This window comes from Nesoenas mayeri (genome assembly GCF_963082525.1).
Source record: "Nesoenas mayeri genome assembly, chromosome: 2".
In the NCBI taxonomy this organism is placed as follows: Eukaryota; Metazoa; Chordata; class Aves; order Columbiformes; family Columbidae; genus Nesoenas; species Nesoenas mayeri.
Window position 1 is genome coordinate 9,540,605 of NC_137543.1, and position 16,474 is coordinate 9,557,078.

Genomic DNA, 16,474 nt, shown 5'->3' on the forward strand with positions numbered 1-16,474 from the left:
TCTCTGACTTCTTATTATTTGTTATTATTTGGCTGCAGAATGAACCGTGCCCCCACTACTGGCTACGAATCAGATGTTGGAAGCAAGACCACTCACCACTTCGTTTACCCCGAGAGCTACAAAGAGCTGGCAGAAAACGTGAGCATGATCCTGATCCCCTTCAAAACCCTGGACCTGCGCTGGATTGTCACCGCTCTCACCACAGGCACCATCAACTTGTGAGTAAGGGCAGCCCAGAGTGGACAAGCTGAAGGGGTGGGAGCCCCTATACATTGCTGTAGGACAGAGAAGCCCATGCTGGGAGAATCCCTGCTTCTGATGAGGCCTAGGGGAGCTTTACAGACCCTCTCCGGTCAAGGTTAGGTCCTGAGCGCTTGCATTCTAGGAAAAGCTTAATGTTATGCAGTCCTTAAGGAGAAGATCCAGATCCAGTTCTTTCCAGCCCCGCACAGTGGTCTCAGAGAAATGAAAGAGGGAATTTTTGCTGCTGGAGGTGGCCAGTTTGAGCAGTAGCTTCCTGGGCTTTGGGGTTCAATACCTCATTTTGAGGTTCTGCTCATCTATCCTTCTCTCCCATCGCTTGGCCATACAGTGGATACAGCCAGCAGGGCTGTACCCAGTGGTACCCATCAGAAAACTGTTGCAAAATCAGGTGTTTGGTGTTCCTAGACACCTGGATTACCCCACCTGAGGTACTTGGCCGGCCAAGTGGTCCTCCAACATACATTATTCCACTTGCAGAAAAGGACGAGGAGGCAAAGAGGGATGTGCAGGCTGCTCACAGAAGGCAAGGAGAGCAGAAGCAGACTGGGGTGCTTAGTCCTCCATCCACAGCATCCTCCCCTGGTCAGGAGTTCTGTCCATCTTTCCTGATGGAAGGTGATTGAGAGCTGTGCCAAAGAGACACCATTGTTCCATGTGTCAGCTGCGTGCCTTAGATTTAAATTAACATATTTTGCCTCACGATGCTAGCATTTATTCTCCATTTCTTCATGTTTTCAGAAGAAAATGTTGTCTTGCTTAATGCATTTATGGCAAAACTAGAATTAGAAATGTGAACAAAATGCATGTTTCTTCTGGATGCCTGCTAGCTGATTCTCTCCCTTCCTATAAAATGGCTTTTCCTAATCCAGAGAATGAAATACATGACATTTGTACTGTGTGAGAGGTTATCTGCTGGATGTAAAGCCACAGCCTGGTGGGGTTGCTCAGTGGTGCCCTGCTACACATAGACAGCAACAGCAGATCAGATTGCATTATTCCAGAGAGAAGTATTTCAAGACATTTAAGCTTTTTTTCCCCACAATTTCAGAGTCTCAGAAGATTAAAACTTGGAGAACTATGTCCAAGCTGACTGAGGATAAGTCCTGCTTGACATTTTTAAGGAAAACTTTTTGATGGGACAACAAATGGAATTTTATTTCTTTCATTTTTCTTTTCTCCCTTGGCAAATGCATTTTAGATTATTTTCACTTCTTATTAAGATTCTCTTAGCTTGTAACAAATCTGGTTTAGTCCCCTTTTACTGTTTTTTCAACACCACTTAGTATATGCAGCCATAAATTGTCTGGAAAAAAAGAATCCATCTTCAGGACACACTCATATCTTGAAAATATCGGCACACACTTAGAAACTGGCTGAAAGGCTCTTTTTTCCTTTTAGAAACTGTTTTGATAAAAAAGGTTGAGAAAGTCTGCTGTTAAGCCTAGAAGCAAACCCTATCAGAAGCAATGGAAAGCTTCCAGCTGCCTTTAGTTGACTGAAACCTCTTGCTACCTCTTTATCAAATCCATCCTTGTGCTAGGAAGAGGTGCCCGCAGAGGACCAGTTGTTGCCATTGTCACCCATCCATATTTCCAGCACTGTCAGTGCTCTATGCCCAGATTGCAAAGCCATTCACTATTTTTTGTGGAGTATTTACCTTCAGAAGTGGCAGCAAGTGGGTTGCAGCAGTAAAGTTGAGTAAGCCCCTTAGCCTGTCAGGAAGATATAAGTGATTGACTACAAGGCAGTCACAGCACATGTAAGGAAAAACATCTTTGCTTAATAAATTACAGGACATATTATATTGTTTGTAATTAGATTGTATACATGGGCTTGGTAAGCATCTGGTATAAATTAGTATGTGAGAATTTAACCCCATGGAAGAAATGCCAGTATTTTAAGGCTTTTGCCATACTCAAAGCAGGGAATTTGCATAATTAATAACCTGGCACATGCTGGAGCAATAAAACCAGAAAATCATAAACTCACAAATCATAATGTATTTAACAAAATTTTTAGGCTAACAGAATAAACCTATGAGCATGCCTTAAACATACAATATCAGATACAGTGTATAGGGCAATTGTTGACTGTACATTTGTAAAGGGGAGAAGGCACCAAATTAAAAAAAAAATCTGAAATTTGGTATTTTAGAAGAGAATAAATACTCAGTTAAAAAAGATAAGCATCCTGTATTATGGTTCTGAAGAAAAGCCAAACTGTAGATGGCCTTAATATTGTCTCGAATTGATAACTGAATGATTCGGACATGTCCCATTTGACTGACGGATGTCCTATTTCAAAGTGGCTTTCTAAGACTGAGCATTGTCCCAGAAAAGACTTAGGAAAGCTTTCTGGGACAGAAAACCTTCAGGACCTCATCAGTCATATATTTAGCCTACTTGCCTTAACTTGACTTCTCCGAGTCTTCCAGGAATCTCTACAGTGAAAAATCCTCATGTATCTCCACTTGGTTTTGCAAAAGGAGATAGATACCTAAGGAGATGAGGACATTGCTAGGTCACCACTGGTCTGGGAAGACTTAGACAAATGTTTCGAAGTGCTGATGATCCATGGTTCAAAAAGAAGTAAAACTTTAATCACAGGAACCTTGTTGTTAACAAGAAAACAAAGAAAACCAGCCTGAACAACCAACCACGAACAAACAAAAAAACCAAACAAACAACAAATAAAAAACCCCACAAAAATCAAAACAAACAAAAAAAAACCTCACAAGTAAAAGCATTTAGAATGTATTAATGGAAAGTTTTGGTGATTTATCACAACCCGTCTAAAAAGTATGCAAAGTATATTTGGGAATATAGTCCAGCTACAAGGCCAGTTCAGAATTTTCTTACTTAAAAAAAAGTCAGGGAGATTTATTATTTTTACAGCACTCGTGATGAGCTGTGCAATGCCCGCCTGCACTGTGCGTGAGATACAGGGAAGAAAAGATCTTTTTGTTTTCAAGACATGACTCGTGATTTTGATCCAGTCATAAGGTCTGACTTGGAAGTTTTACGCTGGGAACTGCAGGAAGCCTTCAGCATTCCCCTGAGGAGGAGGGAATAGCTTGCTGGTGAGGGGCCGTGTACTAGGAATGCCAGAATTACACATAAGAACAGAAATTACGAACTCTACTACCACCTTCTCTGGAAATCATGTGGTAGCCACAAGTATTAGGAGGGGAAAAGTCTCCCCCTGGTGGGAAAAGGTTTTTCTGCCATGAAATTAAATGGAATGCCCTTTCCTTCGTCAAAGCGCAAAGACTGCAACAGGCACGGGCCAAGAAGTCATGGGCTCCATATAATATTGACTTTACAATATATTGTGAACTAAATCTTTGGTGTGATTAACTTGAAAATTTAAAAACATAATGGCTTCCTATAAACTTGCTTCAGTGACACCTCAGTTCTTTTTTATGCTGTATTACTTAATTGCAGCCTCATTTTCCAACAATTGCTTGAATATATTGCTTTCAAATAATTTGAAATTATTTCTGTACATGAAGAATATTCTATCTTTGGAAGTACAGGAAAATATTAACATATTCGACTTCTTCTAATCTTGGTGTTAATTTTTTCTTCTAACAGCACATATGTTCCAGTTCCACGGAAAATCAAAGTCAAAAAAGAAAAGGTGAGTGATGCTGATTTGTGAACTTGTTCTGCTAATCTACTTGTAGGTCTTTTGCCACTTTGGAAGACTGCAAGAATCCAGGGAACCCCTTGATATTCATAAAAACTACAACCAGAACACACACTTCACAAGGCTCAGGTGAACTAAAGGTTTAGCCCCTGTGTGCCCTTCAGGACACAGATCGAACGCTAAATAACTGAGGTTGGAAAGAAACTATTCTTGTGACTATACCAGAGCATTACCACTGTTCCAAAGGTTGTGTTGCTTCCTCTCTTACTGCTCAGGGAGATTTAAGGTTCACTGTTGGCCAACTGTGCTCACCATCCACAGCAGTTCTGCTGTTCCCATCCGTTGCAGTTATTTGGATGTAATGGCACTTTGAGCTGTGGAAAGCCTTTGGGGTTTTTTAAATATAATTTGACTATTTGAACACTGGGGATGTTTCTCACTCCCAGCTCGGTTCCTTGGAATAAAGAGCTGAATGGATTCTAAACAAATAACACTGTGTGTTTTCAAGTCAGGGGAGAATTCAAGATGGTATCGATGGCTCTTGGAGAAGGTTCCTAACCCACAGTTGTAATAACTGTCTGCACCCAATTAAACAAGCCTTGAGACTAGGCTCATTGCTGAAGTTTACTGTGGTCTAATAGATGTGTCCTACTGGAGGCAGGGTTTCCCATGGGGCAGAATAGTCATTCCAGTGTTGCAACTTTAGCCACTGTGCAAAGACTTTTGTCTTCTGTAGCTGCATGGTTTGGGGACATAACCAAGGCAGGCTATGTAGAGAAAGGTAAAAGATGTTTCCTCTTCCACAAGCCTTCCAGCAAAGTGTCTCATTCTCTCAGCCTTTGGAGAGGCTGATTTTCAGAGGAGCTCAGGCTTCTAATGTCTCAAGGGTTGGTAATGTGTGTTAGCCCCAGAGCATTAAAATTAAAGATTAAAGCACATGTCCTTCATTCAGGAGGCCAGGTTTTGCTGAAGGCTTCAGATGAGGTCTTTAACCAGTATTAGTTTATATCTCCAAGCTCCAAACTGTGGACCTTTGAGGCTATTAAATAATCACTTAGCTCATCCCTACCTGGTGTGAGAAACACATTAACCTCTGCAAAAACCTTGTGAGATGCACTATGGCAGGTTGTTAAACTCACGTCACACTTGAGTAGCACCAGCCCAGGGTATGGCTGGTGATTTGCAGCAGCTTCCTGAGCACAGAGATGAGAAGCTTGTATTTCTTCCCACACCATGCAATGCAAAACACCCTGTGAGAAGCGATTACACACAGATACAATATCAGCAATTAACCTCTGACTTCGTAAAAGGAAAAGCCCTGCAGCTAACCAGTCACTCTAATTACAAACGCAGCATGGAGGGAAAAGCCTCTCTTTGCCTGATTGAGAGAAGGTGGTTGAAACCAATGGCTCCCACCAGTCCTAGGATTTACTGTGCACTCAGGTCTGATCTTAAGCACTCTGTCTCCATTAGGTGGCCTCACAATTTCCCCAGGTGATAACCAAGTACTATTTACATCTTTAAAAAACAAACAAACAGAACAAAACAGCATAGAAAAATAGCATGTTTGGGAAATGGAAGAAATGCAGCTCATGCAACCTGATAAGCTTCCTGATACTTTACACCTGACCTCTCATTTCCTCAGATCTGTACCTATAGCGATACTAAGGCATGCTCAGCGTATTGTGCAGAATATGAAGTTGCTCCTACGTTCCTGCACAAATTACAGTTGGACTTAATGATCTTAAGGGTGTTTTCCAACCTAAATGATTCTATGATTCTATCAAATCTCAGATGGAATCTTATACTTGCCTTGCTCAGGCCTCCAACTCCCCAGGGCTCACCTACGTTACAGCAGGACACTACAGGGGGAGCTGAATGCACAATTTTCTTCCAGCATGTGCCTTTTCATGCCCATTGGTTTCAGTAAGAATCATCCAGGATTTACGTTACTGTAAGCAGGTGGGATATCAAGACCAAAGAAGGAATATTCATGTGTAATTGCATATGGGAAATATTCTTGAATGCGCTTAGCTCTGGGGCTTTATTTTTCCCTTTCACCTGCCCTCAGGGAATAAATATTATTCCTTTTTCCCTTCCTCCCTTACCCAAGTGTCCTTTAGGGATGACAGGCTACTGTTGGTTTGTTGTTTGTTGTTTTGTTTGGTTTTTTTTTCCCCAGGATATTTTATTAATGAGTCTTTCTCTCCAATTTTGCCTAGATCCTCATTTACAATCCAGCTTTTATGAAATACGTCTATGAAAATTGGCTCCAGCATCATGGGAGATACCCCTCCACGGGCCTTCTGTCTTTGATATTTGCACTCCACGTATGCGATGAGGTCTGTGTTTGGGTTTATGGATAAAAAATCAGGACATTTTACACTGAAGTGCCAGGAACATGCCCTGGCCACTCAGCCTTTATTTCCCTCTCTCCATTTTCTCTACCATTTGCTTCTTCAAACAGATGCAGAGTCCTCAGTAACATGCAAATACTGACAGTGATTTTTTTCGTGTCAGCAAGTTGTAGGGTTTAAGATGCTTTTGCAGAGAATGTAATTAAACAAAAATAGTGAGATTCCACTTGGCTTTCAAAGGCATATAAATATGGATGGTGTCAGTGCCCATTTTGTTAGTGGAATTCCAAATTACATTTTGTCTCACTGTTTAGGCACCTAGAGCCATTGGTGTTGCCCTGGGCATGCCTTCTGGGCATAACTATGGAGAGAGGCTGAGGGAGCTGGGCTTGTTTAGTCTGGAGAAGAGGAGCCTTAGAGGTGAGCTCATCACTCTCTAGAACTACCTGAAGGGAAGTTCTAGCCAGGTGGGGATTGGTCTCTTCTCCCAGGCAGTCAGCAATAGGACAAGGCACCATGGGCTTCAACTCTGCCAGGGGAAATTTAGGCTGGATAGTAGAAAGAAGTTCTTTACGGAGAGAATGGTCAGGTATTGGAATGGCTGCCCAGGGAGGTGGTGGACTCACCGTCCCTGGAGGTTTTTAAACTGAGATTGGACATGGCACTTAATGCCATGATCTAGTCAATGGACTGGAGTTGGACCAAGGGTTGGACTTGATGATCTCTGAGGTCTTTTCCAACCCAGTCGATTCTGTGATTCTGTGATCCTGCCTCCATCTGCCAGGCCAGTAAAGTATGAATCTCTTGGCTTTGTGTGACATCTGCCTGCCTTGAATACATGTATTGAGTACCCAAGGACATCTCAAATGGCACTTATGTTTGGGCTACTGCAGTGAGGTCTTATCTGTCTAATCAGTGGGGCAAATCAACTGCATGATAAGACATTAAGAGAGCAGTATTGCTCCCTGGGTTCCAGCGACTGTGCTGCGTGAATCACCACTGACCAATGGATGTTCAGGCACCTCCATTCGGATATCTTAATCTTAAACATGATCCCATCTGAAGAACTTCAATGATCATCTCTTACATTAGCCAATTTGGGGAGTGCAGATGGTCTCTTTTCAAACACAAGCTTGTGGATTTATACAGTAGGTTGTGATAAATGCCACTGCAACAGCAGTTACTTGAGAAAATTCCCTGGCTTGAGTGATGTGAGATGCTCCTACGTGACAGGAAACTTGGCTAGTTAGTGTAAGGCCAGATCAGTTCTACAAAATCCTGCAAGCCTGAGCTTGTCAGCATGGGGGATAAAAATCACTGTACTGATAAAATCCCTGTCCTGGATACAGGTCTGATGATGAAAGAGATCTTTCTGTCACCTAGGCCTGTTTTGACTGAAGCAGTGATAGAAATGCTCTTAATGATGCTGACAGAAACTGTACCATAGCCAAGGCAGATAGAGTGGGTGGGTTGGGTGAAGCCTGTTTTCTGGTGAGCAGGCAATGAGCCAGGCTTTGACATTACCAAAACCAGTTTAAAACAACCTCATATTTTGGTTGATCATGGTGTGGGTGGGTTAGGACACTTGTTTCGTGGGCTATAACCCATTCAAAACCAGCCATATGGCCACTCTCAGTTTAAATAAGTCAACTGTTATGTTTGGACTTTTACAACCAGAGCAGACAGACATAGCCATTGGCAAATGAACTATTGGGAAAGGCCATAGGAGTATACACACAAAGAACATAAGGTCGATCTGACTCTGAAGTGACTGCAAATGTCCTATAATTAAGCTTGTAAGTGAGGATTGGCATGGGTCATCATTTGAAAGACTAGAAGCAAAACCAAAATTTTTCCAGTCTTTGTGGCCCTAATCAGCTAAAGAAGAGATTTCCATCGCAAACCACTGACCTCCTGAGGTCAAGCATCATGCTTAGGGGACAGGAATGTGTTTTTCATAATTGCCAAATGAGAATTCATGTATAGAAATTTCTTTTTCTGTCTGGGTTCAGGTATGGGGTGTTCTCAGAATAGCTTGGGATGTAGTGTCTCTTGAGGAGGCCTTGGGCCATTATTCTGTGGTTGCATCATGCCATGCAGCAGAATAGCTTGGGACACCACCGAGGTCCTGCTGCCTATAGGAGAATCAAGAGGGATTCTTCAACATTTCAGATGAAGACCAGTTGCTTTCCAGGCTATAACACTATTTCTCTCTTACTTCCTAGGTGAATGTATATGGTTTTGGAGCAGACAGCAGAGGGCACTGGCATCATTACTGGGAAAACAATGGTTCAGCTGGGGCTTTCCGGAAGACAGGTGTCCATGATGGGGATTTTGAGTTCAATGTAACTTTGACTCTTGCCTCCATTGAAAAAATCAATTTTTTCAAGGGCAGATGACCCTGACCACAGAGAGAAGTGGGGGCTGCGGTTTCCAACATGCGGCAGAACGAAGCCCAATGAAGAAGATCTGGGCACCAGCCAGGTTTGAACGTGTGAATCTGCGGTGGATTCGGAGCATCTCACTGCTGCAATGGTCACCGCAGGGAGCTCGGCCAAGGACCAGCTTCCACACTGCACGTGATTTCCAATCTCCAGACACCTGGGATCTACCAATCAGTTGTGGGAATAAATGAATCTCTGCTTTGGCTCTATGGCTTAATTTCTGAATTACTGATGAACGATCTGCCTATTGCTATTAGGGGAAAGCTGGGCACAGGAACTGCTGTTTGTGTGTCTGTTCTTTCCTCAAATAAGGCAGGAGATCCTTGAAGAGGAGTCAAAACAACTTCTGGGACTTAAGATCAGCTAGGGCAGCTCTGAACACCATAGTAAGGATTACCTCAAAGAAATGAATTCACTTCTGCTGTTGATCTTTTTGAACTGTCTCTTCTATTTCGTTTATTATTTCTGGTTTCATGCTGTATTAAGCAAAAACATGATGAAGTTGCCTGGAGTAGTACATTTTTCAGCCATTGCTTCATTCCGCATTGATAGTGTCTAGAAAATATGTATCAAATCATCTCTGGTCGTATATTACTTAATATTGCTTCCTATACAGCCATAATGAGAGAGAAAACAATACTGAAAACTCCAGCAAAAAAATGGCCTTTTTAGCCACTTGTTTGTTTGTCTTGTTTGGTTTTATATTATTTTTTTCTTTTTGGTGGAAAATACTCTGGAATGTTTATTTTCATTTAATCAGTTTAAGGTTGCAAAGTGGACTTTTTTCTTTCAGTCATTTATATGTGCCTTTATATTTGTGCAACAGACGTGATTTTTTTTTAAAGATGACAAACCCTAAATTAAACTTTTTTATAAAAGGGGGAAAAATTAACCAAAGTGTAGCCTCCATGTGGTATACTTTTGTAGTCAAAACCAATAATAACAGCTCCTATATTGTATTTCAGCAAACACAAACAATACTAATTTTTAAAGGTAACTTTTACCTTTTTTATGGGAAAATATCCAAAAGTTCCAAGGAAACGTTTCCTCTTATTTTTTTACAAATTTAGAAAATGGTAACTCTTTGCAAAGTCTTTATTTGAAATTGAAAAACTATTATGAGTTAGATATTAGCTAGTCATACAAAAGGAATATTTTGCCCTGTAGCAGCATCTACAAGGACACAATCTAGCAAGCTGATCCTACAGTGTAAGCCAGACTTCAAAATTATGTGCATCTCTGGAGGAATGGGAGTATTATGTCAGTACCTCTAGGCAGTGAGAGGAGGGAAGTTACAGTGAAGATTTTATATCCACAGATTTTTGCTGGAATTAGCACATTTAATCTGCAAGGACAGATAAGTATGAATCCAAGAACAATGTTCAGGTGCTGAAGAATGGAGAACAGTTTTATTTTTCTTCCTGATATCATGAAAATAAGATTAATGGATTATTGTCCCATTTTGAGCTCTGGTGAAGCCAATGGAGTTCTTGCCACAGACCTCAAGGGACTTCAGATCAAGTTTTGAAAAAATGTCCTATTTCATTTTTAACAGATCATGATGATTGAGGTTTGTGGCAATTTTGAAATCATCACCTAAATGATTCGTCTTTCTTGCACCAGTTGTGGCAGCAAATCCAAGCTGATGAGTATTTGAGCTGAGCAAAAGCCTCGCCCTTCGCTCAGTGATGTGCTTCAGTCCAAAATTTATCCCCTTGTCTTTCCGTGCCAGTTATTAACTGTGAACTCCCCTCTAAGGCAGCAATTCATGGCAAAAGAGGCACGGTCAGGTGATATTTTGGGCCACAGTACTATTCACCAACATGAACTGCTTTACCTGCATGGGTGTTACTGGACTCACAGTGTATAAAGAGAGGAGGATGCCAAACATCTGTGTGGGGAACTGAGCTCCCTTTGCTGTACACGTGACCCTTCAGTTTAGCAATATGGAAAGGGCAGAACTTTTAAATCATCATACTTAGACCTGTTCATGATCCTCTCTCATGTCAAGAAGCCCTTTCTGAGCAAGGTGGCCAGCAGAACTCACCTGGATATCACAGGCACAGCAAATTCAATGGCCTTACTGTCTTCTACGTGTCCTTTGTAAAAGAATGAAACATTTCTACCTGAACCATGCTCGTTTGTTTGAAGCATTCTTATTGTTTCAACTTTTGTTAATCAATGTGGTTCTGGTGAGATATCACAGTAATACAAGCAAAGCAACTGTAAGAGGCAAAAAAAGACTCTATGGAAGATCCCAATGCTTTCTTCATGCTGTGGCTGGGTTTTGGAGATACTTCTTTGATCATAAGCTTCAAATATTTTATTTTTTTTTTCTCGTTAATTTAGAAACACTTAGTTGCTCTTTCAGTCATTCTTCTGTCATCACTTGGAAGAAAACTCATGGTGGTTTGGTACCCAAATCCCATTGAATTTCTTTTTATCATGTGTCAGTTGGGCTCAAAGAAAGTGGCAAAAAAATATCAGCTATCTTCTAGCCCATGTTGTTCTGCAAGTTTCCTTTGGTTGTCGAAATTAAATTTCCCATTTTCCACTGAATATTCTGCTTCTGACAGCAGATATGAAACATTGTGGCTTATACTGTCATGGATAGATTTAGTGTCTTCATCATGGAACAAGTTGCAAATCCCGTCTCATTTTCTTGCTGACAGCAAGCAGTAACTGTGTACCACTGGTGTCCATTTTTCAGAGCATGAGAAGAGCAGAGTGGTCCTCTTCAGCTGTAGGATGAGTGATAGTCTGTGCTATCACATTTCTATTCCAGAGGAACATTTTCTAGAGTCCTTTAGGCAAATGACTGTTGTATTAGATCTTTATCTCAGTTTCTCCACAATTTTGCTGCTCGCTCAAATGCCTTCAGGATAAGGAGATACCAACACATGATGTTGAGGGAAGAATTAATTCCCACCGTCAATGTTGAAGACTGTGTTCCTGCTAGAAACTTAATGGGTTTGTTTTATTCGAAGGAACAACAAAGGAAAACATATAGCAACATGTCAAGGCTTCGAACTCTTGAACTGTATATGGCACCACTTCAAAGTCTCTGAAGCACTCCTTGAGTGTGTGTTATGTTTTTTACCAAAGCCAAATCTCTTGAGCACTTTTTTCTCTCCCATGACCAGATTTTGTTCCTATTTTTCTTTGACTACATGACTGACTATGATAATAATTTTTTTCTCTGATGGTGGGGAGTCTCAATCATTCTTTGACCTTTTATTTATTTAATTTTTCAGTATGATATGAATCAAAATAAATTTTTTATTGTAATCAAATTAAAGGTGTTTCTCCGTGTGCACACTTCTTCCCACGATATTTCTTTTAGCTCCTAGAGCCTTCTCTGTCATATAGCATTGTAATCAAGCCTTATTCCACTGCCCTCTCATCCATCCCTCGGGTGATACCAGCAGAGGAATGTGTGCTTCAGACTGCTGGAAAGCTTGTGGTCATGGACATCACACTGCTTCACTTATGGCAGCTGTAGGCCTCTCTGGAGAAGAAACAAACTTTACATGCCTGCCATCTCCTGATGGATCTATGCTGTATTTAGGTGATACATAAGGGAAATGTGGCAGACTCAGAAATCAGTGACTTGAGAAGACATTCAACACAACTGTTCTCTGGGTCTTACAGACCTGGCTCCTATCACAGGAGAGATGCTAAGGATCCATCCTAGGTCCCTATTTCAAGAGCCGAATTTAGCTGCTATGGTCACACGAGCACTTTAGTCATGGATGGCCTAGGCTGTCCATTAGGACAACCCAATCTAGTAGATGGACATCTCTGATGTTACAAGCACAGCCCTCAGTGGGAGCTGGTGTCAGCAGGTGTCCCTTCAGCAAGCCACACCACCTCATCTGCGTGACCATGGTTTTACTTGGGGAGACTCCACCTTAGCTATTTCTTGTGGACCTCGTAAGCTGCTCAGTTTCCTTATGTGCCATTTCTATCTGTTGTTTAAGGGAATGAGGTACAGAGACTAGCAATGATGCAAATTTCCCACTAAAATTTAATCAGCCTCATTGCTTAGTGGTGGGAGCTCAAGAAGTCATCACAGGGCAGCTCAGGAAGCTCCTGTTCAGATATAGGCAATGGTCTGATGGTCACAGTAAGAGCTGCTCTGCAGTGAGACCTTCAGGGGACCAAGCTCTCAGGAGTTACTTCATACTTTGCTTTTCAATCCAGGTTCTAAACAAGCTGCAACAGCGAGATATTAATTACCCCTAATGGATACAGTGTGGTCAATATTGCACTTGTTGTAAATGGGTGGGAAGTAGAGGTGCAGATGTCTGAGGAGCTATCCCAGTCACTTCAGGTCCCCAACCCTGTTTTCTGCCCAAAGTTTCTATAATCAAGCTGGTCACAGAATTGTTCCAAACAGGGAAAACAGGGGTGCTAACCTGGGATGGCTATGGAATGGGACTGTCCTTCACAGTGGCTCTGTAGTTTCATGCTTGTCACTGTGCAGAGGAGATGCAAAGCATTTGCTCCTCTGTCATCCTCAGCAAAGCAAAGTAACACTGGGGAACAGGTTGCTCTTGAAAATAATTTTTCATTTGGCTTCATTTCCACTCAGGAGAAATGCACTAAACGCAGCTTCCAGGTCTGAAATGATTTTGTCGGGAAATTAGTTTGAATAAAAAACACAGTCTAAAGACCCCCTGGGACCAGTAAGACATGCAGCAGTGACAACAGCAACATCCAGACAGATGGACCGACCACAGGAATTGGACAAAGGACTTTGTTTGTACCATCAAATGAAGAAAGAAAGTACCCACAGGGGAACAATATGGCTCCTGTTCATGGCATGGATTCCTTTGGTGGCTTACGTTCAGGATAGCAACTAAACCCAACAAATGAAAAGGCAAGGGGAGTCCCTTGCCATGTTTAAAATTTCTGTTTTCACTTGTCTTTCCTACAGACTTTCAGATCTTGTAACATTTTGTTGTCTTCAGGCAATATGAAATAAAATGTTGTTCACACCGTGAAAAGTTCTCCAAGGTTAGGTACTTTTATGCAAGGGTAAATCTCTGTGTTTTCACTTTAATTTTCTCCTACACAGAATGTAGCATGTTGCTTTATTTCTTAGTTTCTTTGGCAGAATACAAATAGATCCATATGGGAATTTGGTCTGATCTGTGACACACTCCTGCTAAGACAGGACGTTTTCCAGAATAGTTACTTTTGCCAAATAATCAGAGAGGCCAGAGTTACACAGCAATTACCAGCTGCCTCCCTGTCCACCCAGACAAAAAGTCAGTAAGAAAAGCATCCTGGTCTATGCCACTAACACTGCATCCTGCAGCACCATGATGTTCTTCCAAGGATACCCCAAGCAAGTCTCCAAATCAAGTGTTCCATCATGGAGCCCCTTTATGGCAGGGTCTGCCCATATGGATTTTTGTGTTCCCCTCCTTGCTTCTCTGGGGCTAGACCCAAAGACCTGTCACCATCCAGAGGAGCTGCACATTGCTCGCACAGCCCTGCCCCAAACCTGCAGTCTGGGACTGGGTGTTTGAATGGACTGGCCATACTTGAGCTGTGATTCGAAACATTTCCATTTTGCACCCACATCATGTGTAGCCTGTGCACATGATTAAGTAGTTATCATATGATAGAAAATAATGGAAAGAGTGATTTTCACTCCTATTTCTCCTTTGAATGTAGGAGGATTTTATGTAACACATCCTCACACTCAGAGGGTAGGTATATTTGGGCAAGCTCCCCAGGATGCTGACGAGGCATAGAGCTTTTGCCTCATCAGAAGCCTCAGTTTCTGGTGGAATCACAGGCAGTCATGGGAGTGACTGGTGACCAACAGTTCATCAATGGGCACAACAAATTATTGGCGGTGGAGAGAAGAGAGAAGTTCTGCAAGCTGACAGGCTCTGTCCTTTGAGGGGTCAATTTGAATAGGTAGATAAGGAAATAAAATAAAAATAAAATAAATAATAGAAGTAAAGATCAAAAATGGCCAAATAAAAATAAAGTGGATTGAGCTTCTAGAAAACGTTTAGAAATGAAGTAGTTTTTTAACTATTTATTTGGTCTGCCAAAGTAGGTGGGCCAGGAGTGAATCAGGCTGGTGATGCTTTGGGGCAATTAACGTTGTTGTGGGTTGTGAGCCAGCAGCTACACAGCCATGAAGTGATTCCCTCCCTCCCCCTCAGCCAAGTGGGATGTGGGAGTGATTAGGAAGAGCAAAAGCAAGAAAACTTGTGGGTCAAGATAAGTTCAATCAGTAAAGGAAGAAGAAAAAAGGAGCTATGTAAAGGCAATCAATCATGCCCCACCTCCCACCAGCAGACAAAGGTCCAACTAGTGACTGAGTAACAGCCACCTTGGAATGCAGCCCTACATCTCCTTCTTCTTCCATCCCAGTTTATTGCCAAGGTTACATTACATGGGAAGGAATATCCATCTGCTAATTCAGGTCAGTTGTCCCATCTGTGTCCCCTCCCAAATTCTTGCCTACCCCAGCCTAGTTGCTGGATGGGGGCAAAGTGAGAAACAGAGAAGGCTTTGACACTGTGCAGACACTGTCCAGCAACAGCCAGAAATCTGGTGTGTTGTCAGCAATGTTTTAGCCATCAATCCAAACCACAGCATCCTATGGACTGCTATGAAATTAACTCCATTCCAGTGAGACTGAAATAAACCAGAGACTTAAAGAAATCCATGGATTCAAGAGGTGCTAAGACCTTTCCTGACATCTGGGAGCAGGCAATATCAACAACGCTTTAGCAATCAGGTGAGATTACAACCCACCACTAGCAGGAATGACATGATCCAAACAGAAAAACCTAGGAGTTTCTTCAGGAGTAGTGCAACCAGGGCAGTGGGGACAGTTCAGTTCTTGTCACTGTAGAAGCTGGAATAATATTTTAAACCAACAGCCAGAGGCAATGAGAAATCACTGTTTGATGTGGCTGTGCACATAGTGTTTGCTTCCCTCCCTGGATCACCACAGCGCTTCCTTCCCTGAAGGTGTGTGCCATGCCACAAGTAATAGTCCTCTGTGGTGTCTTCTTGAGGGGCTAAGAGAACTTTGTTGCTTGTTACTGGTTCCAAGTCTGACTTCGCAGGTTTTGGCTGGGACAGAGTTAATTTTCTGCGTATAGCTAATATGTGGCTATGTTTGGGGTTTGTGTTGCAAATGGTGTTGATAACACAGCAATGTTTTTGTTATTGCTCAGCAGAGCTTACACACCATCCAGGCCTCTGCTTGTCACACCACCTCACCCACGAGTAGGCTGGGGGTGCAGAAGAAGTTAGGAGGGGACACAGCTGGGACACTTGACCCCAACTGATCAAAGGGATATTCCATACCATGTAACATCATGCTCAGCAAATAAAGCTTTGGGAAGAAGGAAGGGGGAACATTTGGAGTGATGTTGTTTGTCTTCTCAAGTAAACATTACATGTGATGGAGCCTGGCTGTCCTGGAGATGGCTGAACACCCGCTTGCTGATGGGAAGTAGTGAACAAATTCCTTGTTTTGCTTTGATTGCATGCATGGCTTTTGCTTTACCTATTAAACTGTCTTTAACCCAACCTGCAAATTTTCTCACTTTTATCCTCTGGTTTTCTCCCCCGTCCCACCAGGGGAATGAACGAGTGGCTGCATGGTGCTTAGTTGCCAGCTGGGGTTAAACCACGACACTGGCCCATAGCTACATGACTTTGCAGTTTAGCAGAGAGATCCAGCAAACACAAGTAAATGAAGCTGGAACAATGTTTTTA

The 16,474-nt window shown here is 42.2% G+C and overlaps 1 protein-coding gene across 3 annotated transcripts in view; it reads left to right on the top strand.

The window, feature by feature from the left end:
• The window catches only part of ST3GAL1 (ST3 beta-galactoside alpha-2,3-sialyltransferase 1), a 78,509-nt gene extending 66,509 nt beyond the window's left edge, over window positions 1-12,000 (top strand). For 2 of the 3 annotated variants that reach the window (XM_080340363.1, XM_080340364.1), the window contains exons 5-9: window positions 39-218; window positions 3,858-3,903; window positions 6,135-6,254; window positions 6,584-6,689; window positions 8,495-12,000. In XM_080340363.1, the coding sequence (XP_080196489.1) occupies window positions 39-218; window positions 3,858-3,903; window positions 6,135-6,254; window positions 6,584-6,689; window positions 8,495-8,595 (553 nt within the window). In that variant the 3' untranslated portion in view covers window positions 8,596-12,000. The remainder of the gene's footprint in view (window positions 1-38; window positions 219-3,857; window positions 3,904-6,134; window positions 6,255-6,583; window positions 6,690-8,494) is intronic. The other variant, XM_080340365.1, reaches the window with a different exon arrangement.
• The last annotated feature ends 4,474 nt before the right edge of the window (window positions 12,001-16,474 follow it).